The sequence below is a fragment of the Vidua macroura genome, chromosome 11 (assembly GCF_024509145.1).
Source record: "Vidua macroura isolate BioBank_ID:100142 chromosome 11, ASM2450914v1, whole genome shotgun sequence".
NCBI lineage: Eukaryota > Metazoa > Chordata > Aves > Passeriformes > Viduidae > Vidua > Vidua macroura.
Genome location: NC_071581.1, coordinates 14634197 through 14658744, shown reverse-complemented (window position 1 = coordinate 14658744; position 24548 = coordinate 14634197). Strand labels below are relative to the sequence as shown.

At 45.0% G+C, this 24548-nt stretch overlaps 1 protein-coding gene across 2 annotated transcripts in view; it reads right to left on the bottom strand.

The window, feature by feature from the left end:
- The window catches only part of GNAO1 (G protein subunit alpha o1), a 141806-nt gene that overhangs the window by 91415 nt on the left and 25843 nt on the right, over window positions 1–24548 (bottom strand). For both annotated transcript variants that reach the window (XM_053987267.1, XM_053987268.1), the window contains exon 3: window positions 1814–1955. In XM_053987267.1, the coding sequence (XP_053843242.1) occupies window positions 1814–1955 (142 nt within the window). The remainder of the gene's footprint in view (window positions 1–1813; window positions 1956–24548) is intronic.

Genomic DNA, 24548 nt, shown 5'->3' with positions numbered 1-24548 from the left:
ATAAAGCATAAATTGAAACAACAGTGGTTCACACTAGACATAAGGAGAAACTTTTTCATCATGGGGACTGTAAGAGCAGTGGAGCAGGCTGCCCGAAGAGGGTGTGAAGTCTCCATCCTTGAATGATTTCAGATCCAGCTGTGTAGAGCCCTGAACAACCTGGTTTGACCTTAGACTTTACCTGAGCAGGGGTTGGGCTTGACACCTCCTGAGCTCCTCTCCAGCCTGAGTTATTGTACAACCCTAGGAACATTTGGCATTTTTTCCACGGGAATATGAACGGACACAACATTTTGTTCAGCTCAGTACTCCACCTCTCGTTCCTGGCAGTCCTGATAACAGCTCTCCTCCTCCACCCCCTGTACTGTGCCAGGCCTGGCACTAAAGCAGTGATGAGTTTTGCCTCCTCAAACTAGGACTTTAGGTGTTTAAAAAAAAAAAAAATTACATTTTAAAGCTGTCTGCAACAGACTATTTATCAGACATGGAGAATGGTTGTTTCTGTTTTGCTAGGCATAGGTTTTAGCTGAGCGAGATACGTTGCCTTGCTGAGAGCTGAGTCACTGAGTAATCAACAGATTAATGTATTCAGTTTGAAAGCCATCAGCATTAGTTCTCGGCAAGCTCACAAGAACTCCATTATGGTATCATCTCCACGTTTGGGATGGAAATGTCTCCAGGATTTAGAGTTCCTATGGGAAAATCCCTAGATGCAAAGAAATCAAAGTACTTCTTTGTGATTGGCAGAAATAAGGTACCTTCTCATACAGTAATACCATAGCAGGATTTTGGCATCCCTTCTAGTGAATGCTTTTATTATCAACACTCAGATAAGGAGTTTGGAGTATGTTGTACGTCTGTCATTTGATAGCTACCCGAAAATAGTCATGACAAACTCACTGGCATATAGGACTTTGCCTTTACCAGGTCTTTAATTTGAAATTATTTTATTTCCAGTGAAATCAAGTAGTTTTACCTTCTCTGGGATTGCAGCATGCAAAAAGGGTGGTTTTGACTCCACTCTAGGGTTCTGAGTTCCTCTGTGTGGGCTTGGTCTGAGCCAGAAATGCAAGGCAGAGGCTGGCAGGGGCACCTCACAGAGGAGCCACTGTTTAAAAATAGGGAGCTGGTGAAAGTAATCACAGACTAGCAACTGTAAAAGGACAGAGTGGCCTAGGTGTGTGGTACAAGAAGGCTGCCAAGGATCATGTATCTGTTCTGATAAGACAGATGCCAATGCTGCTGCCTAAGAGCCTGTCCATACCAACCTTGCTGAAGTAATACATCCCCTTCTCTGCAACCAAAATTGCTGTTTGGGTACATTGAAATGGGGGATGTGTGAGTAGAAGCCAGTCAAGCCCCAATGAAGGTAATCCTAAAAGCTTTCCTACATTAGCAGGCTGGTGGAAGGGCTTTGAATGGCAGCAAGACTCACCAGTCCATGCAGCCTCTATGTCCAGCACATGCACAGGAGACAGGACACATGTTCTCACTGTTTTCTCAAGTCTGTCGGTAGATCTGTCTAGGCTGTCCTTAGATAACAGATCAGTTTTCTTCCCTGGCCTGACTAGAGCAAAGGCATGAGAGATTGTGGCTTTTGTGACACACTGGTGCCCAGGGCTACACTTCCCAGCGTAAGTGTACAAATGGCATATCACATGCAATTGTGTCTCTGTTGTACAAAATGCATGTGCAGGAGGCATACAACAGTGATGTAAATCTCCCCTCCCTCCTTATCCCTCCAAGGCATTGAGATTGTGCAAATGCCTGCTGGTCATGGTCTGGAGTCTCTGCAGTGGTGATTTTAACTTACCCGCCGTTCCTTATCGCCGTACTCAATGCCCAAGGTGTCCATGGCACGGACAATAGCTGCCAGTGACTGTATAGTGTTGCTGTAGACCACTGGCTTGTACTGCTTCACGTCTTCTCCAGAGAAGCCATCCTCATGGATGATCCTGAAGAAAATGCAAAGGACAAAAAATTCTTGAGAATGTAATTTCAGTGGGAGAGACATTTAAAAGACAGCTGTGCTCTTCTGAAGAGCACATCTGCTGGCTTGATTCGCTTAATTTAGTCAGCATTTCTTTTTAAACCTTTCTGATTGTTCACCAGTAGTGTGTCTGAGCCCAGTGCTGGAATTAGCATCCCTTTTGCTCTCTATCAACAAGATTTTGTGCACAGTTGGTGCATATGGTACCTCCTTTCCAAATGAACTGCAAACGCTGAAGCCTGGAGCACCTTGTGTTCGCATGCTCAGCAGTCACAGGGGGGAGGTTTCCAGGTCCTACATTCCCTTCCCAGTCAAGGTCTATGGAAATATATTCAACTTGGACAAATGACCATCAGATCAGTTCCTAACCACTGGAACAAGTGATAGAAACCCTCTAGTTCTTGTCTGGTCCTTTTAGCAGTAGTAACTTCTGGGGTGCCTTACAAAAGGAACCAGAGTCGAAATTCCCCTGTACTCACAGGGACTCAGGCATAGAGGGGGGAAGTGTCTTAGTTATGAAGCACTCAAAGTACCCTCCACGCTTCCTTCTCCCTCTTTCTCTCTCCTTTAGAATAATTGCTGAGATTTTTTTTGCTTCAAGGCATGTTATGTTATCCCTTCCCCAAGCAAGACAGGAATGTGACCCACAATCCTACCAGCCCTGTGCGCTGGATGCTCTGTGCACTGGTCTCTATTAAACTATGCAAAGGAATTAGCTGAGGGAGCAAGTTATTGCAGTCCCTTGCTTAGGTCAGAAGGCTGACCCCTGTAATTTATTCATCTCTAAGTAACTCCAGAACTAAGTCTGGATGTGTCTCCAAAAACAAGTAGGATTTGCAGAACTAATTGTGTTTGACTATAATTCTTCCCAGTGAAGACATAAGTTATGTCTTAAATGTTGGAAGAGAGGGTGATCTGCTTAGCAAAAATGAAATCCTTGTTTGCTCATCCTCAGATGTCACTGGACAACAGAGGGTCCTTCAGTAACAAATCCGGTCTCTGATAAAACCTAGCACCCTTTCTGTAACAGGATTTTTGATTCCGTTTTTTTTTCTAAATCAGATACACAACATGAAAGGTCCTGACAAGTGCTGGCATCCCCTGGGAGAGAGGGAGCACTAGCTCACACTGTGAGCTTGCAATAGATACAGTGCTGGGATGGAGAATGGGGCTGGATGCCAGCCCAGTGTTATTAACAGATGACTACACGAAGAACAAGGCTGGTAGAAACATGCTGACCAAAACAGAGATCTCCTTTCCCTGATATGAAGCTCACAGAAAGGTTTTCTAACACAAGTGACTGACTCTCTGCTGTCCCCACCTCAACCTTTGCTTACTCAACACTGAACACTGAGCTCCTGGGAGGAGCTGCTCAACAACTCCTGAGTCCTGGGAAAACATGACTACAAGCAAAAACAACCTCAGATGGACAATAATTCAAATCAACTGGCGACCAAGATATTTTTAAGCTACTGATCTGAGGAACTGGGAAGAGCCCCCTGCTTAGGTACCCTCCAGCAAAGGCAAGTGGTGCTGGTGTGCTGGAAACAGCACAGGGGGTTTCTGGTTCCCCTCACCTAAGCTGAGGAGAACAGGGGCATATGAAAACCTTTCTGACTTAGTAAATCCAGACTTGAAAATTTGCCCAAAAATTTTTGGTAGCTTGTTTTGATTTTGATGGAGTTATGGGCAACAGCAGATCTTGTACTCTGTAGCTTTTATTTCCTTTGAATCCAGTGATTGTGGTGAGGTTTGGAACAGAAACGTTTGAATGATGGGAAGGGGGTGGGGCAGCAGAGCCATGTATCAGCACTGGATCTCATGGATCATTTACTGTTACTCAGACAAGTTGCTGAACTTCTGGGAAATGTGTTTCTTTGCCAAAAGGCGCAGTCAACACAAAGAGTTATGGGTGGCACAAGGCAAAAGGATCTGCATCAATTCTGTTTGAATTCAAGAGAGACTGTACAGCAGCACTTCCTCCCAGCTCTGAGCATGACAATACGAAGCACAGCAGAGCAGGGGTCCCAGAGGAGGCAGGCAGGTGGTTCATGAAAGCATCACCAGGAATAATTCATTTTTTCTGGATGGTTGGCTCATGGCTGGATTTTGGGGCAAGCAAGATTAAATGCTGGGTTTTGGGCAACTAAGAGAAGGAAACATAAGAGGGGGAAAAGAAAGGGTGAGGACAGGCACAAGGAGCAGTGTAATGGTCTCAAGAGGATGCTGCTGAAATTTGTTTCGTCCAGCTGTTGGTTAGGATGGAGGAGATGGGAGTGATGCCTACAGCTTGGGCTGGATTTGTTTCTGGCTTGTACTGACAGGCATCAGCTCAGGAATTCAGAAAGCAAAAAGAGGGCTGGATAGTTGTATGGGAAAAGAGGTGAGTTTCTGGTCTTCCTCAGAGTTTAAACCATTTTTAGCTTTGTGCCATGAAGTTGGTTACTGACATTTTCACTTCTAAACACTCCAAGCCATAAGTTCTCTATCAAGTAAGAGGTCTCCTTGTGCCAAAGGGGCAGAATTAAGGGATGGAGAGTGGCTCTGGGATCCCTCAGTGAACACACTGCAGCTGGGCAACAATGCTGCCGTCATTCAAACACAGAAGTAAAACTGGTACTTTGAAAGGGGACAGAGAAAAAACACCCCAATTGTTCCCATGTGAAATCTCTCTAGAAGGCAGCCATGGACACTGAAGGCAGCACTATGGATGCCAGTATGGAAGTTTTGCTGTCAGAAGTACCTATGGATTAATCAATCATGCAGTGAGCACATTACCTAATATTTGAGCGAGCCAATCCCCCCTGACTCCTGTTCCAAAGCCTGCTAGGACACTGTGAACTGGTTTATTGTCCTATATGCTTTTCACAAATGTTTCTCCATTTGCTTGCCTTGGCAATCTGATGGCTCCAATCCTGTAGCAGCTTTTTCCATAGTCCCTTGGAAACGTTCATGCTGCCACTCACCTGTCTGGGATACACCATTCTTCTCGCCTGCTGTTGTGCTTTACTGTCTAGAGGACATTTAAAGCTCCAACACTACTCCTGGGAGGTATCTTGCTATAGGACATGGCTTGAGCCAGCTCCTGGCGCCACAGGACCCAAGAAGCAATGGGGTTTGTGTGCTGTAGTGAGCTTGACCATTAAAAACATACAGGTATAGGAACTAACAGAAGCAAGCAGCATGCCAAGACTGTAAAGTCTTTACAGGTTTAGGCAGGGTAGGCTACTCCTTAATCGACCTGCAAATTATGGGAGCAGAGGGTTTTCAGCACCAAAAATGTGAATCCTCAGTTTTCTACATGGCATATATTTTTCCCAGTGTCTGAATTACAAAGGAACTGCTGCAGGCAGGTTCCTCCTTGCCACACTAGAACTGGTTCTCTCCAGGGCAAAGGAAGAAAAGGGATTTTAGAGGATCCCCAGGGGCTGTAGAGGGGAGAGAAAATGCTGTAATTTAAAAAAGTGATTCTGAGCAATTAAAAAGCCATTTCATTCACCAAGTGACTAATAAAACACTCTGCTCTGAATGGAATGGTGAGAGGCAACTGAAGCAACCTGATTGCCTAAGGTACCCATTAATGCCTGCTCCTCATCCCTCAGCTGCTAACAGCAAAACCCATATATTGGCAGGTTGTGTTGCTGTACTCATTTCAGAATGGCAGTAACAAGCAGGTATTTGCTGGAGAAAATGGTTGCACCGCAGATCAGATCTTCTGCCATCCCCCAGCAAGTCGTTAATCCTGAAGAAGCGCCCAGTGCCTCAGCAATTATTGCTTAATTACAAAATAAATGAAATACTTGGAAACAGGGGGTGCATTCTGCGTAGCAGCTTGCTTTGGCTTCTGTTCAACAAAGCACTTACGTGCCTTCAGCCTTTCACTACACAACGACCGCATCAAGAAGGCAAAGCCAGAGATGATTGTGCCGCCCGTCCCTGCTGACACGCGCGGCCCCTGCGGCTGTGGAACAGCGGCTCTGAGCAAAGCCCACGGCAGCTCCGGGCTGGGGCTGGAGCTCAGCTGGGGGCTGATTCCACCAAGGAGCCAGTTTGCCCAGGTCACTCCTGAGGGAAATACTTGTCCACCACCCTGAAAGCTTCCTGGAGCAGAGGCTACAGTCATCATCATTCCCATATATCAGTTCCAGCCAAGCTTTTCTGGTGCTTTCCTTCCAGCCCTTCCAACCTGAGCCAGCTTTAATCAACACACTGACACTTCCCTACACCTTCTCAAGCAGGCCCTCCTCTTTTTTTTTTGAGGCACAGTGTCCCAGACTAGACCCAGTCTTCACATCTCCAGTCTGCCAAGATCATTTGAAGCTGTAAAGTTTATCCTCTGATGTACTGAAGCACATCTCCCAGCTCCATATCACTGCCAGGGGTAAGTAATGATGTATTTCCATCCAGTTTTCACTGATGAAAATTTAGAAGGAAATTGACACAGACCCCAGTGGATTCCTGCTGACAGAGTCCTCTGCTCTGACCATAAGGCACTGATAATTGTTTTCTTTGGGAATGAGTTGTGCTACTCACCCATTTTTGTGTAAGACCTGTAGTAGGTTTATCTGCATTATTTTTCCAGGTCACTTTTTAAAAATACAGTGGGACTCTGACAAATCCTTCCCAAAATCTAGATATGGCACCAACTATTGCTCTCCTACTTCTGCTGAGAAATCAAATGAAACTGGTTTAACATGCCTAATTTTGTATAATCCATGCTGTATGTCACTCATCTCCCTTTTTATCTCCTAGGTGGTTGCAAATTACATGATTGATAGTTCAATTCTTTTGAAAGCTTCTAGAAGTTGACTGGTCTATAATTCTTACTCCTCTTTTCTCCCTCTATATTTAGAGAGAGGCACCATGTTTACATTTTTCCCTATCTTCTGGTGCCTCACCTGCTCTCTAAGAGCTCTCAAGAGAAGTGTTTGTATTTCTGAGATGGCGCCTATAAGTATGTACTAAGAATTTCCTTAAACATGGCTGACCTGAAGGCATTTAGCCTTCCTAAACTTGTCCTTTCTGTGCCAGAAGGAGGGAGTGGCATGCTCAGCAGTGGAGATTTGTGGACACCCCCTCTTGCTTCCAGTGCTCAGCAGCCTTCATCCTTTTCACAGCTTCACATGCAGGCTCTCATGCCCCAACTGACACAGCCTTGTCTCATCTCCTGCCTTTTGTCATCACTCCAAAACCTCAAGCCAATGCCTCTGAAATATTTCCCAAAAAATTCAGGGACCTTTGTGTGGCTTCAAACTGTCTGCATCACTGTGAAAGACATACTTATAAACTTCCAACTGCCTACCAGAGAAAATAAAACCCATACTGTTTCTGTTTTACCTAAGATGATTTACTTTCAATCAGCAAGATGTTTCCAGCTGAATGAAGTTTTCCCATATCAATGCACATCCCTACAATTACAGTGATTTGTTTGAATAAAACCAGGCAAGAAATCACCAGGAGATTATTACACTCAAAGCGTATCGCAAGCAAATACCTTACAAATGAACGGTCCAGTTCCTATAAAAGCAGACCTGCTCCTCACCTTCACCTGGACAAATTAAGGAATTTAAAGGTGATTGCACAGCTTTCCTACAGAGCCCTGTGCCTTGGCAATGAGTTTCAGCCTCGGGGCTCTGGGGCACTGAGCTGGTTGGGGCTGGCAGTGGCACCACCCTGTGTGGCACCCGCAGGTTCCCCCCAGCCTGGCTGGCTCTGAGCTCCTCAGCAGCATCTCCTTCCACCTCTGGAAAGCTCAGGTCTGCACCGTGTTCCAAGTCCACAGGACACTGTGGGACAAGGCAAAGCATGTGAGATGATGCTGGGGGGTGTAAAATGCCGTGTAAAAGGGAGGGCCATGGCAGAAGGGAGGTGGCATTACAGAATTACAGAGAATTTGTCCACAGACACATTTTTGCTCAGGCTGTTGCGTCCCATCAGTACATTCACGTTTATGGTATAGACTGATCCAAGGTGGATTTTTGATGGGGAATCTTGGAACAAACACACATCACAAAATCTATTTTTGCTCAGCAAACTTTTCTGATTTTTATCCCCTCCCTTCTTCCCCCTTTTTTCTTTCAAAAATAAACTTTTCTGTCTCCTACCCAGAATCAGGCAGGTTATTCTGGTGGGGCTGGGCAGAGCTTGAGTCAAAAGAAAAAATCTAATTCTGAGGAAAACTCTGCAATCTTTGTTTGCAAATGGGGAAAAACAGCACAAAAATCTGACTTTAATATGTAGAGAGGAGGATGATCAAATTCTGATGGAAAATCTCCTGCTAATCAACTACTTTAAATTTATTTTTATCTTGATATGAGGTTAAAAACTTTGTTTACAGGGGAGTTATGAAGCTAAATTCCAGTGATTCTCTTCTCACTCATTTAATAGCCTGAAATGCGATTAAAAAGTCCTGGATTATGTTAAACTAAATCAACGCAGATGCCTCTGACCTTGTGTTCAAAGACTGCAAAGGCACAGCTCAGACCTCCATGACAGGGTGCAAATTTCCCTAAACTCTCATTCTTCCCCCCAGCTGTGCTAGAATGCCATGTTGTACATCCTATTCCCACAAGAAATTCTCCAAGATGAAAATTAAGATGACTGTTTGCCTACATGCCTTTTTTTAAAAAAGAAAAACAACTTCCTTAGCCAGGGTCATCTAAAAACTGCAAATGGAGCTCATTTTAAAAAGCATAATTTTTTCAACCTGGACTTCAACACTGGTCCAAGAAATACTGATGAAGCCCTGTGATAGACACCCAGCTGGGGAAAATCTCCTTTCTGGAGGAAATACCTTTGGGTCACTCAAAACTGAATTCTTACCACCAAAGTATTTCTTGCATGCAAAGATATTATTCTAACTAACCAGATGGTTCACGTTAAAAAATAAGCAAATCCATCAGGCAATTGAAATGCTGCCAAAATCTACATCCCTGGAAATGGCCGAGCTTAGCCAAATCAGTTGCAGAAGTTTCACAGACCTGTACAAGGCAGAAGCACTCTTGCTCTTCTCAGGCACTTCAGTTTGTGCCTAATGCCTGCAAGTCCCTCTGATGCCTTCATGGCGTCTCTTTAAAGCCAGCCATGTGCTGCTGCACCTTAAGTGCTGGCCAAAAAGCTTGAAGATGATCTTGTAAGAAACTCTCTTGTGTCTGCTCAGAATCGACATTGCTACCATGTTATTTTTGTCTGTAGACAAATGGCTATTGAGCCAACAATGATTAGCTTCCAGACATACAAGAGTCAGATACTACATCTTCCCCAAAACCTTTGATTTCAGATTGTTTTCAGGTGCATAAAATATTTGCAGAATACTCTTCATTTCCAGTTTAATATAGCCCTAAACTAGGAACATGTACAGCATTCCCAACATAGTGCTGTGTCCCTGCAGCCCTGTGGCTGTTTGGAAGTAGCTCTTGGTTTTCTTTTAATTATTATTATTATTTTTTAATTGAGTTCTACATCAATGCCTAATTTTGGCTTTGGGCTATCTTGAGCGGTGATTCCTGCTTCGCTTGAATGCTGGAGCTGAGATGAGAGATGATTTCCTGGACTGCATGCTGAGGTTCCTGCTAAGTGTCCTTCACTGGAATGGGGTGTTGGGTTGGCTTTGGCACCCCACATTTGGGATGCACCAATGACTTTCCCATCTCTGCAGTGTGAGGATTGTTTCGGCATTTGCATTTTCAACAGGAAGCAGTGGAGTGAAATACTTTGTTTTTAAGTGTGTGTATAAAACAATTTCAAGACCGTAAACAGTCTCTTGCATCCTGAAAGTAATTAATTAGTGTTGATGAATGAAAGACACCAGTTCTGATATTTCAAAAGAAGACAAGGCTGGGCAGGCAGAGCAAAGCCAGCTACTGTGCTAGTACTCCACCCAACACAATAGGGACGTAGTAATCCTTTGAAATTTAACACTACAAAGTCAGGAAAATCATAGAATTGTTTAGGTTGGAAAATACCTCGAAGATCATCAAATCCAACCCTTCCCCTAGCACTGCCAAATCCGCCAATAAACCAGGTCCCTAAGTGTCACATCTACACATCTTTTAAATGCATCCAGGGATCGAGGCTGCCACTTCCCTGGGCAGCCTGTTCCAGTGCTTGACAACCCCTTCAATTCCTCTGAATATCCAATCTAAACCTCTCCAGGTTCAACTTGAGGCCATTTCCTCTTGTCCCATGGCTTACCCTTCACAATAAGCATTGCCCACACCAAGCCTAATTGTGCACAGTCAACCATACCAGTGCTTTAACCCACCGGAGGAACCTAACAAGTTTTTTCCTGTAGAGATTTCTGGCCACTGGTCCCCAGAGGAGTTCTGGTACCCAGATGCACTATCCTGCTCCCAAGTGTTAATGACCATAAATGAGCTCCTCCTTTCTTGGGAGCTCCTGGTTCTGGTGAGGGCCAGGCTATGGGCTAGCTGGGGAAGGTGCACTGATGTACACAGGCACAGGATCTGACTCCCAGCACGGAACTGCAGGGATTCAGTGCCCAGCTCAGTCCTCAGTCCAAACCTCAGACCCTTCCCCTACAGCACAGATAGGGGATGGCACTATAGGGATGTGGTCAGAGGAAGAAAAACCCATCATACTAGCTAATACAGAAGCCACACATAATCCCTCTTTTTCCTGCTCCAAATCAGTTTCTTCTGCTCCTGAGAAGCAGATCTGCCCAGATGGGAAGCAAAGGGTGGAAGCAGGGTGCAGGCAGAGGTTGCCCCTGACCCCCATGTCCTGCACAAAGCTGGAGCAGTGCAGACTTGGGTTTTATGCAATGTCAGGCCACTGGCATAGTTTGGTTTTACTAAAATTTGCAGTCAGTTAACATTGATAATGTACCCTCTCCTGGGGCCTTTAATATTAAGATCAAATATTGAATACCCTACATGTACCTAATTAGTTTTAATATGCATCCTGCTTGGCTCAGTAAGAACAGCAAAGAAACACAGTCAAAAACAATTAGATCAGGACTTTTTTCGATTAAAAAAAGACAGCTGGACTACACGGATTCCTGCAGAAGCATTTGCATTAGATGAGATTGCATTTTTCTGTGGAAAAAGCCTTGGAGCCAAAAGGGTTTCAGATAGCACCAGAGGAGGCTGACAGCTGCATTCTTTGTTGTGCATTCCCAAATAATAATTCAGTGAAGGAAAAAGTGTTCCTGCTCTGAGCGACTTATCACCTCATCCCATGCAATGTGCTACATAGTCAATCTACTTTGTCCACACTCTGCCTGAGACCAGTGAGATCCCCCAGGGAAAAAAAAATCCACCGGGCTGGTGATGACCCACATGAGAGAATTCTCATTAATTCCTCGGTAATGTTACATAAGGTCATTTTGTTGAATTAAAATTATTTGGATTAATCCTCTTAAATGTTCTCTTAGATGCAAGGGAGATCCAACTGCAGCTGGATCATCCCACAGCTGGTTCTAGAAAGTCAAAATAGTGTTTTAAAGCTCCTAATGGTTTTGTTAAATTCATCCCCTGAACAAGGACACAAAGCAGCTTTTTATGGCTTTTTTAGATCACTTACAACTTCTGTAAGCTGTCATTAACTATCATCAAAGCCTGAAAAACGAAGCAAATGGGTTCAATGTCAGTTTTACTGCCCAAACCTAAATAATATTTTTGGTTTCCCATCTGCCTCATCTGAAGTGTTTTGATAGCTGCAAGGTGACTTTGCCTTTCAAAACCTTTTCAGATGTTGCTCTCCATAACCAAATATTCAGTGGACAACAGAGGAAACAAGAGGCATGCACAGTCTCTTCATTGCCCCTTGTATTTCATCCTCACAATCCACTACCACTGCCAAAACCCACCATAAGAAGACCAACCCTGTGTATTTTACCCAGACATTAGAAATTAGTGTATCAAAGGAAGGTTTTGGTAGAATGCACCTGGTTCCTCGCCCTAGTGCAACAAACCTGGCTTCCAAAGCCTCTCATTCCACTGAAATCCACTGGGATTCAGAGTTCCTCCTCTGTGTCTAGAGCCGATCTTTGCACAGCTGACATATTTTTCTGTGTGTCCTAGTTGTATTAGTGCTCATTAGGAATTGTGTGCTGTCATGAAAACACTCAGCTAAAATAAAAAGATGCTTTAAAGCAGCTTTGCTTTTTTGGGATATCAAATCTAGTAGCAACCGTCTTTCTGAAGCAATAATTGATGTGTTTGATTGGGTCTGGTGGCAGATGGGGGTTTTTCAGTACTTTTGATGTTTCAACATGTTAAGCTGAGAAGGAATCAATTCTGGAAAGAGCGATTATGCCATTCCTTGTATCCTGTCCATCTTCTCTGGCACGATTACAGCTCAGGGGCTCCATCTCTGAGCGTGTGCTTGCCACAAGCCCCTGGGTGTGCTGCCAAGCTGACATTAGCCTCCACTAATCGCAGCTCAGAGATTTTTGAGTCATGGTGTTCCCAGCTCTGCAGTGTGCTGTCTTTCTGTTGGAGGATGTAATCAAGCAACACACCACACCCCACAGAGCACAGGCCGAGGGAGAGTATTTGGCTGCGGGGAAAAATCCCTGAAGACTGCAATGAATCCTCTATCAATGGAAAATTTTGCAGTCAAAATGAGGATGTCTGGTGTAGATGAGATACAAGTCCTGGGTGGAGGAATAGCAGTTTGGCCTCTGTCACTCTGGCTGCTACAGGCAGCAGAAACCCAAGTCTTGCCTGTCTAACCATGCTATTTCTTGCAATGGGGCTGCAAAGTTTCTGCTGTCTGTGTTTACTGGAGCCCCATGGAAGTCTGCCTGCAGCTGAAGTGTGGCTCTGATACAGCAGGGGTAGGCACCTCCCCAAACAGAGGTGGTGAGAGCTTGCTGTGGGCTCCTGTGCTCAGTAATGCCAGGTCATGGCTCTGAGCTCTCCCAGCCAGGTCTGCTCACTGAGGCTTTCCAAGCTGAAGTCTTTGAGCTGAAACCTGGCAGATACAGTATTTTAGGATTCTGCCCACACTGCTAATAAGATTTCACAGCAGGAAGGAGATATATTGCACTTGTGGTTAATTACATGCATTTGGATATATTTGAATCATAACTTCTACACTTGTACTCAGAGAACAGGTTATCTGAAAGGAAGACAAAAGCACAGCTTTTACAGCTTTTCCCTGACACCTGCCACAAGGCTTCAAATAACCCTTCAGTGATTCTCAGATGCAGCTGATGTTCGGAAAATACCGGTGGGGGGACAAGGCCTTGGCTGGTCTAACTCAGCACATGCCTCCAGACACACCTTACCTGTAGCAATGGGGGAAGGCCCCGCCTCAGCTCTGAGTCTCCCACCTAAAACTGCTGTGAGAAAGATGAAGGAACAGTTTTTTCCAGTGTTTTTCCAAGCTTTTCAGCCAACCTATTCCAACACAGTACTGTTTGAAAGAGAATGAAGACCTTGGGCATCCTCAGTGTCTCATGGCATTTCCTGACACAGAGCACCTGCTCTACTGAGGAAGAATACAGACATATGCCACAATGAATGCACCCACTGCCAAAAGACCACAAATAATCATTTATTTGTCCTTGCTCTGCAGAGTGAGCTGGCACTTTGTAACCAGATCCAAGTGCTGTCCTGTGACCTCCCAGTGGCAGCAGGAGAGAAGGACAGGGCTCTAACCAGGAGAATTCCTATGAAATCAGCAGAGCAAGGGCTGGCCACTGGCACAAAGCACACCAGTTCCTCTGCATCCCTGGGTGACTCAGCCACCCTGGTGGGATCTGCAGAGCTCCCTTGTGCCCCAGGCACACCTCTCACACCCTCTCTGGGTCCCTGCACTTTCCTAGAGTTTCATGTCAGCTCTTGGCACAGAAACTCCTGCCAGCAGAGAAAGGAGTGATCAAGAATCAAATAACTGGGGTACCCTGGCCAGACACTTTTCCATCTGAAAGCCTGGCTTAGAGCCAGGCCAGCACTTAAGCTCTCCTTCCCATGCCCATTCTTTGTTAATGGGAGCCCCAGGAGCACTGCACTACCAAGAACCAAGGCAGAGATTGCCGGCAAGTGATCCTCTGGGGACAGCATCCAGCCATCAGAGCACGCCCGGCACCTCTTCCCCAACCCCTCCTGTGGCTGCACTGCCTGCTGGCCACCAGACCCCGCAGAGGCAGCAGATGCCACGGGGCAAGCAGCTGCCCCTGGGTGGACAGACTCATTCTGCTTCAGCCACCACTGGCTTTCCAGGAGACACCATAATTGGGAGCGGAGACACATTTAAACAGATGTGTAAATGTGTTTGCCCATTATGCTGGGAAGCGACCGCTGCTGCAAACACCTCAGAACATGAGAATATTCCTCCTACTGCTTTCATCAGTCTTTGTCATCCCCCATGTCCTCATCTTCAATTGAAAAATTCCTTATTGATTTAATTTGCAAATTTGCCTGTAAGTCTCTCCCAAGAGTACCTGAGAAGATGCAAGACAGTTCAAAGTGACTGTTTGAACCGTCTTATAAAGCATCCAGCTAGATATGGTAAATCTGCATCATAATAAATTTATTCCACATCTGATCATCAGAGTTTAAGCTTATCTCTAGTATTATTTTACTGTCCCCAGTGTAAAAGATTACTGCCTTCTGGAGAGGTTTGATTAGATTCAGAGAGGCTGAGGTTTAATGAGCACAGTCTTCTTTGACTCTCTCTTCCCACCCACGTAGTAGGTGTATTGCTGGTATTTGGATGATGAGCCATTTTGATGGTGTACACCTCTGTTTTTCCAAAACCCATCTAGGAAAGCTTGGACAACTCATTTGTTTCTCAAAACTTTCAAGTTTTCCAAAGAGCATAGACCTTCCCTTCCCTCTCTGACCGGGCTTTCCTCCTCTCACCCATTGCCCCATGAAAAGGAACTGCTCCCAGCTTTACTACTGTTGGTCTGGGGAGATGAGCTGGGAGCACGTCTGCCCTTTGGGGGATGTGGGCAGGAAGAAAAGAAAACAAACACAACAATGATCTAAACTTAGGAAACATAGGTAAGCAAGTGCTGATTTAGTATCTAATAGCCCTGACAGTGTTCCCTTTAAACAGGGTGATTGTGGCTTACTAATATCTATATAATAGATTAACAACCTACAGAATATGGGGAAATAAATGATAAAAAGCAGCACCTAATCTATGAGCAGAGGCAATAGTGCTGAGTAACCTTCGGCAAACAAGTGGCTCATTAACCAATCAATTGACAATGTTAAATGGAATAACTCACGCTGAATGCTGCTGCTGCCCTGGCACGGCTGGGGAAGGCAGGCGGGGTGGACGAGTCCATCCCCACTTTGGGAAGGATTGTCACAGGTGTCTCTACTCGGGAACTGGAGAGCTGGAAATCACATTTATTCCAACTAATGCCCAAACAAGAGCCTGAGATGGGGTCAAATGTCTCCTGATAAAACCCCAGGAAACAGACTGGCCTTGAGGCTGTTTCATCCAGCTGATGGAAGTGAAACTTCTCTTGCTATTCTTCACTGATAGCTCTCGGGGAGCCCCAAATCCCTCAGAATATCAGGGCATGATGCAAGATTGTTCCCTCCTCTTCATTCCTAAATCCTTCCTTTAGAGGATCCTGGGCAATGAGGCTTTCACCTATTCTCTAGGAATAATAATCCATAGCATAACACATTTAATCCCTTAGAAATAATTCCTGTTGTCCAGTCAAAATGTATGGATTGACAAACTCAAAAACAGCTTCCACAATGTCATTCACACAGTTATTTTTAGTACCAGTGTTGCCAGCAGAAATAACAGGCCTGATGTGTTTCCTCCCCCCGGCTTAGAATGAGGCTTCTGAAATTATAGCTGGGAGCACTAATTGAGTACCAAGAATGTTACAAACGATTTGCACTGCTGTGGAATCTGGTAGCAAACCAGTGTGATTCCAACCCCACTTGCACATGCAATTATGCCACTGTTCGCTCAAAGGGACATCCACTGGCAGGAGTATTTTTGACCACAGTTTACATTTGCTGCTACAAACCATCCTTGACAAGAAAGCATTTCAGATTTTTTACCCCAAAATAACATTAATCTTAAAGAACTTCCCCTCCCCTTGATTTTCAGTTGTGGTTCTTACAGACATAATAAGACTGAAATGAGTCTTTCGATCCTTTTGGTTTCTGTGGTGGGGCGATGGACTCATGCCCACGGTTCCAGGACTCCCGGGACCACCTCGCAGTCCCACATAGGACCAGCCCAGGAAGGCTTCCTTGCCAAAATCTCGCAAGCAACTGTGCACAGCTAAGGCTGAACTGTAACACAGCTACTGAGCAACAAAAGGAAAGAAAAGCTTTCTGTTCTCCAGTCATTTAAACAAATAAGATAAACAGCATTTCCCAGCCCAGGAAGATTATGTGTGGCTTTTGTCTCTCCTGTTTTGGTTTCCTGTGCTAAGCACTCACTCACCCATTCAATAGTCACTAATGCCCAAGGCTCAGAGTAGCACTCCCTTGTGTTGATTTCCATGTGTACTTTAGGGTTTCTTTACATACCCAAATCCTCATTATCACTTTAAACCACGGTAAATTACAGGAACAGTGGGCTGATAAAAGTCCTCCTAATTCAAAGCAATAGTGAGCCTATTACTGCTGAAAGCACTGGTCCCTGGCTGCAGAAGCACACAAGAATGGAGTGGGAGAAATAAAAAGAACCTGGCTGGCTAAACAGCCAGGATGGAAGGATGTATCAACAGCACAGGAGTGACACAGCTCCATTGGAGCGGGAGCAGAAGGCAGACAGGGCCCCCCACCAGGGCTGGGAGAACCGAGTCATCTCAGAGGACTATTTCCACCTCAAAACCAACAAGGTTTCCTGATAATTCAATTCAGATCTCTCTTGTCTCCATCCCTAGTGTCTTCCTAACTCAACACACATATTTCTGGCTTATTTTTCTTTCAATTGCCCCTCATTTCCTTATTTTACTCACTCTCCTTTTCTCGAAGCGTGAATATTAATGTCAATCTCGGCTCATTTAGTGTCGCCTCTTGCCACCCCACTCAGAAGGAATCATGTCACATGGAAAGCCAATGAATCCGGCTGGCAGTGCAGCTGTGGGGGGACCATGGGCTCCATCCCCCCGAGCTACCTGCCAGATGATGGAAAGACACAACGTACTTAACGCTGAGTCCTTACTGCACAAATTTCCTGGGCCCTGTGCAATTAGTCATCAGCAAAGGGGTTGTTAAGTGCTGGATGGAAACTCTACTGAAATCTGTGAGCGTCTCTAGTTTCTTTCCGAAGAGTTGGATCAGGCCCTGGGAATGCATTTGTTTGTTTTTCCCTTGTCATCAGCCTGCCTTTGGCTGAAAGCTATAATCCATTCAGGGAGGACCTGTTTATCTGTGAGAATAGCAGCATTGCTGTGAAGAGGTAAGAGTGGGAGTGTGCTTCAGGCAAAAAAATGCAGATTATAGTCCCCTAGTAATGAATTCAGCACAGAAAGAAAGAAATGCAGGCTGTTCTAATTTTCTGAATAGATGTAATTCCATTTTGTTCCCTGTGAGTCCCTTCTCTGACAATTGTCTGAGTGGAGGGAGGAAAAAAGGCTTCCAAGCAAAACACTTGTCTATGAAGGATGTTATTAAAATGTCCTACTTGAACACAGGCTCTCTGCAGACCAGGGATGCAGAATACAAACGTTCTCTCTCTCTTAGACAAGCTTTGTCTAAATGCAGAATGTTTGTCAATTATTTTCCAAAAGCACAATTGCTATCATCAGAATTAGAGCTGGCTTGACTTGTCCTCCCTGATTAAGCACCCACTTTAACAGGGTAGGTTCAGAAGTTCAACATGAACTTGAGGGCTGCTGGATTTGCAGCAGGCTAAAAATATTGCTCAAGAAAAAAAAAAAAAAACATGGTGAGGGAATAGATGCAAGATATACAGAAAATAGGGACAAAACCTGAGAGTGATCAGAGAAATTTAAAAAAACTGTGGTGAGTGAAAATCCAGTGAAATAATGCCATGGCCAAAGTCTCTGACTGGGTGAACTTTCATAATTTGGCTTCTGAGGTCTCATGCTTATTCACACCTGCGTACAAACTTGGTTCCATACATTTGCTCAATCTGGCAGTTCTTTGGCAAGAATTGGGCTGGCGGTCTGCAGCATAGATGTCAGTTAAGTTTTAGCACAGAAATTTGCCCTACCATCCTCCAATATAACTTCCTTTTCTTTATTGGTCAGTGAAACATGTCCCGTCTCGGGCATGTGCTACAAGCAGGACGGGTGTCCCATGAAACAGGAAAATGTGTATTTTTGTGGCCATGTGCGGAGTTTGTTCACTGCAACATTTAAGAGTGATGGGGCTTCCTAAGGCACTCCCTGCAATGCGATCAATTACATCACATCATGAAACCTATCTAACCTGCAAAGCCCGAAAGCATCTCACCCTGTCCTCCAAGTGCTTTTCTTCAACCTCTCCTTGATTTGTGGGAAGAAAGTTGTTTTAATTCTGCAGGGCTGGATTCCAACTAGACACAGTGACTATCATGGGCTAGGGCTGAAATAAAAATAAACAAGAGAGAACCTGGCTGTCCCTCACCCCATCACTCTCTTGAAGGTTGAAGAAACTTGTTCTGACCTTTCCTCTTAAACTGGAAGAAGTTTTGCATATGAATTCTAATCTGCCTTTTACATTTACATTCCCATGCCACACAGAGGTACCAGGGGCACCAAAGCTTTATGCCAAGAGCAAAGGGAACTGGGGAAAAGTGCTAAGGACAATCACATTCTGTTCATTATGTGAGTAGCAGCACCATCCCCAGTGTCCTAGGGCCACGTCTCTTGTGAAGAGGACACAGTCCCTTCCCCTAAACTCTGACTATGTGACTGTGCTATTATTGGTACACTCAATGCTGAATGGCCAAAGGAAAACACTGCACTGGCTCCTGCTTTTTTCAGATACAGAAAGGACAGCAGGCACAAAGGCAAACATAGCCTCTCCTGTGCACATGTGACAGTCACCGCCTAAGTGACTCGCCATCAAAATGCCTCATTCCTCCTGACAGGTCTTGTCCTAAAACAATGTCTTAACGTCTGCAGCTGGGCTGGATTTTCCATATCCAGCTGAAACTGCCAAAAGAACAGCAAAAGCCCTGCTAGCAGAAAAGATGCCTCTTAGTTTGTAGAGAAAAGCCTTCCCAGCAGTCTGTCTATAAGCAGTGGACATGGTTTGCCATCCTCCTCCTGAGTGGATGTGCAGCTGTGGCATCTTAAAGCAGAGTATGCTTGGGAAAGGGTGTCTGCTCTGTTCCATGCCTGTGCAGAACTGTGGATAAAGGGTATTTCACAGAGAGGGAATGGTACAGTTCCCATAATTAATGAGGGTGGGTTTCCTTTGCTATATTCACCTAGATGTGAGCTCTTGGCTCCAAAGCGTTGAGTCTATTTTCACATGGCACCTGCTCGGTACAGACTGTTCTCACATAAGAACTTGGCTTAACTTGGATGAAGTACAGTTGCAGTCTGGAACAATGTAGTCTCTCCCTCTTAAATGCAGCACCTTTATATTTGTTTCTGAGTTTTACCTCATTGATTTTCCTGTGCTGTTTCAGCAGCACTGTTTCTCCTGCTATCCACAGAAGCACTTGCAGCTCTTCTCCAGTATTTCTGAGCTATATCTTATTCTGAGTTGTACTCTTTTTATACTACCACACCAAACATGAATGGGTACACTGAATAGCACTGTTTGAAAGCACATAAAAACAGTGTGGGCACTTACAAACCCACTGTACACTCACTCTATGCTCAACACCATGTCTTACAAGGTGCTGTTTATAGGCTACTCGATAATTTTTGATGACATCTCTGACTACCAAGTTCAGGTACAGCAACACTCAGTTCTGTAATCCCTCTTGGTTTTTCTAAATTAGTGGTCTTGCTTTCTCCCCCTGTACTCAGAGCTTTGTGGATAATCCATAAAAGAAAAAGGTGTACCTTTCCACTTCTATCCAAATGATTGCTTCTGAGCTGTTTTGCCTTAAACAAGTCATCCCTTACAAATGAATGAGAGCACTTCAAACACAGCAGCCTCTAATGCTGCCACTGCAAAAGTCTCTTTGGTTTGTATCCCTTGTGAGAGACCAGGGGAAAAAAGCCCTGAACTGATCAGCAACAAACCAGCCTCTCCTACCCGGATGATCCCTGGCTTCTTTCCAACCTAAAAGAGTAGTGAGAACAAAACCCTTGCTGAGCGCGCTGCCTCTGATCCTGCCCTGCTTCAGCAAGGCATGTGTTGACACCAAGTGCTGCACGAAGACAGACTAGAGCCAAACTAAAATGCTCTCAGCTTGGCTGGGTGTCAGAGCACTGCTTGGAGCTCAGCTGATCCAAGGGCAGGTAGTGTGGGGTGCCTGGCTGGGGGAACAGTGCTGAGCTTTCACAGCCAGGCTCAGACTAAAGAGACCAAGCCCTGTCCCTTCTCCCAGGGACCTTCTCCCTGTTCCCCTCCTTGCTTCCAGTAATGTTTTGAAGGCTGTGGTGGCCTTGGCAAGCAACAGGGGACCTCAAGCACCTGCCTGGAAAAGGAAATGCACGTAGCATCAGGAAAGGAGCTCCCACAAAATGAATTACCCCTGTTAATTAGCACACATTCCTTACAGCACGTCACAAGCAAATCCTGGCCAGCGTTTCTAAGCTTTATCCATCTTGCAATGGTTTTCACCCTTGCTGTTGTTTACAAGCTTAACAAACTGAAGACCATTTGAAAGAGATCACTCCTTAATCTGGCTTGTCCTAAAACCAATAGGAGAGGAGGAAGGCAAGGTCAGGCATATCCAAGGCCAGCACAGAACCATCCTTATTTATCTTCCCTAAGCTGTTTTAAATGTTAACTCCTTCAAGATATACTTAAACAGTCAAGCTTTAAATTTGGTGGTGACTGCAGGTGGTGGAGAAACCCTGACATTTTGTTAGCAATTAGTTTTGGTTGGGTTCAAACTTCACCCTGTTTGGTCTCTTTGGGCAGGTCCAAGCCATGGGACCAAATATGCAGCAAAGTCCCAGATGAGCATCTCCTGCCTTCTACTTCCTACTCAGCTACAAGCTGTGGGTCAGCCTCAGAGCCCCACTTCTGTGGCACTGCCAGGTGCCTGAAGAACACTAAGAGTCTAATTTGCAAGAGTCTAATTATGCATCCCCAACATGAAAAGCCATCCTCTAAATATCTGATTGGGGAACACGGAGCCAAGGAATGAGACAGACAGCTGAGCATAAAGTTATTTTTTAGAAGCTGAGTTTAAGGTTGGCTAAAAATATGGCCTATCCCTTTCAAGGGTTTTTTTGCTTACGGTGTTGACAAGAATAAAGCTATTAGTAACAGAGCATTCAGAGTATTTGGGGCTGGTGTTTGTCTGTCAGTCACTCATCCTCCAAAACACTCTTGTCAACATTTGGAAAGCAAGTGGGATGTATGCTCCAGCCCCCTCCCGGGAAGGCTGGGAGAGGATAACAAAGCTGTAAGAGCTGCAAAAACTTGGGGCTAAAGAAAACAGGATGGGGGGAAGAAAGGGAAAAAAAGAAAATCTGTTCAGAAGGAAACATATTAGAAGCCCCAAAATGTCTAGAAAAATGGTTTTAAAGGACGAAAAAAATCAAGTACAGGGAAAAATAACAAAACCAGTTGTTTACAAAAAACCCATGAAAATTGAGAAAATAAAAAAAGAGACAATGACTGGAGATTCCATCGGGGAAGAGGAAAAGTGACCATAGGAAAATCAAGTTATCATCTTTTCCTTGCATAGCGCAAGAACTGTGTTCACACAGCATGGATTCCCAGGACATATAAAACACTTCCCCTAGAAAAAAAGAGCATTGTGCCTCAGGCACCCCAGAAGTATAAGACTAGGGGCTACCTTGAGCACCAGCCTTGCAGTCTGCTCTCTAACCCAGCTTGCTCGGCTGCCAGGTAGAAGAGGTGATCACAGGGAAATTGGTTTCCTGCTTATACTTCTCCTTGTCTCCTACAGCCAGTGCATGAACATCTGCAGACTGCACTACCCTAAACCAGCCTCTTGTGTCCCTCCTCTGCACCTCTAACAGATCCTGTAACAAGAACATGTTGTCTCCTTTCCTCTCCTCAGCTCTTCAGGACTGAGCTCCTAGTGTCGACGACATTCCTTTTTCAAAGGAAATCCTTTGCATTTCCCCTTGGTGCTCCCTGTGGAAGGTAAGTGTTCTGTTTCTAACAGCATGTTAAACACGATTGTCATTTAAAGTACCTGCTTGGAAAGGGGAGCAGGAACCTGCTAGGGGTTGTTCCCTGTGCCCATTGTCCTGGGCAAATTGCCTGCTCACTTTCTCCTCATCACAATACCAGCTCCAGCCTCACCCCTACCTCTCCACCACCAAGTTAAATATCTGCAGAGCCAAGAGATATTCAATGCTTAGCACAGCAATTTCTCTGATGACGAATCCTGCAGTTAGACACCTTTTCCGAGGGATGCCATTGCTGACACACAATCGGCTCCCTCTCTGCCTGGATCCGTGGCACCCGGTGGAGGAGAAGGCTGAGTGAGCTCAGCCCCAGCTGCTGCCTGCACCCGTGTAACACACAGACAAAGCTGCCTCTCCCCCCGTGGTGTAGAACCTCTCACCTGGGTTGTGTTGGGAGGAATGGGCTCAGCTAAGCATGCCAGGCAGTAACTGTGGTCTGCAGAAACGGGACAATAATCTGTCAGCACAGTAAAACCCTGAGGTGCCCAGCCTTGCCTTCAGATGATAGAAATTATTAACTGAGCAGTTCCGAGCCAGGGGGGGTTGGACACTAAGGTACCACTTATGACAATGAAATGTGCACAGGCAAAGTGTACCTTTCCAGGCATAACCTGGGGGATGAGAAGTAACTTTACTCAGGCTCAATTTCCACCTCAGTCCATGAAGTTGGTCTAAACAGATTGAGAGCTGAGTCACTTAGAGCTATCTTCACAAGGAGCTCATCAATTTGAGTAAGCCATTAGCCCCAGGCTATAGCACGTGGCCATCCTTGCCTTCACCCTCCAAAGCAGCACTGCTGAGATCCCTGGAGCTCTGTGGATTTACATCAGTAACAGCAGAGAAGAAATAATCTCAGTGCAAGAAAATGGTTTGGTCCTGCTCCTGTTGAAGTTCATCTCAAAGCTCTCAGACATAGCCAGGGATGCAGCTGACCTGGCCAGCTGTGCCCATGAGCAAACACAGAGCTTAGGAGAAAACAAAATTATTGTAGAGGAAGAAAGCCCTGAGATGGGGTTCCTTCCCTCTCACCGGCCCCTCTACATCGACTCTGCTCTACAGCGAATCTCACATCTGCTTATTGCTAAGTTGCCAAATAGCTTATCCCTAGGCCTGAGACCAGCCTGGAAAGGCTGCCACATTCCAGAGGGCACAGCTCCCTGTACAGATGGACTTGATCTCCAGCAGGACACACCACGTGCTGAGGGGAAATGGTGAAAGCAGCAGAGAGTCTCTGGAAAAGAGCAGAACCCAGATCTCCATGCTCTGCACTAGTTCAGAGCATGAGACCCATGGCAGCATTTAGAAGAAAATGGGGGAATTAAATGGTTTTGTGAGCAAAGACACATTTTCAGGGTTTTTCACCTCATGTCTTTGTCATTAGCTTTCTAAAGAGGAGCTTCTATGATGAAAAATGCAACCCATCCCACTGGTTCTCCAGAAAGAGGTAAGGCTGCAGTCACCAAGGGTGAAATCCTGTTTGCTTCACTTGTGGGTCTTAAACACACAACATGCTGTAAATACTGCTCGGAGCAGGTTTACAAGTGAAAATCCTTTGGAGACCTTTTACTGCAGGGGAAAGAAGGTAAATATGCCAATGATATGAACAAATTCTAAATATTTAGTTGTTTAAATAAATAAAGCTGTTACAGATTTTTGGTATCTATTATTCATGGTGTGCTGGGAGTAGTCTATATCATGTACCAAGGCATAAAACCTTTTTAAGAGGGTAGAAAATGACATTTAGTCTCAGAAAGGTGAATCAGTTTCTGTACTGAGTGCTGGTCCAGGCCTGCGTATCACTGGACAAATGAACTCCAATTACCTCAGTACAAAATGTGCTGCAATTCACTGGGCATTGTAGCAAAATGACAAGTAACAAGACCAGAATGTGATTATTTTCTTTTCTAAACATGTTGAACAAGAAGGGGGTCTCTGTCAGCAGTAACATTGCAAGGTGCACATGTCCCCACAAAGGGGCTCAGCAAAAGGTGGAAATAAGCAGCTATGCTAATTCATTCACTGCACGTGAAATTGGTCTAGAAACGACCTGATTTTCAGCTTTATAAAAACACTGAACATTTGAAGTTCTTGGGTGAAATGATTGTTTGAAGCAGTTGGAGGACTAGAAAAAAGGCCATTGTAATCCTTTTGGGATGCAGTTTTCCTGTTAGCAGTATGCCAGCTCAGTGTCACTGTCAGAGCTTCAATACAGGCTTCCTGACTTGATAAAAACACCGCCCTATTTCTCTAAGACTTTAAAATGCCATTCAGAATCCAGAGTTTTCCCTGTGCCTGTGTCTGTAATCACACTGCATGATCTCAGAGAAAACACAGCTAACCAAAGATGGGCTGCTC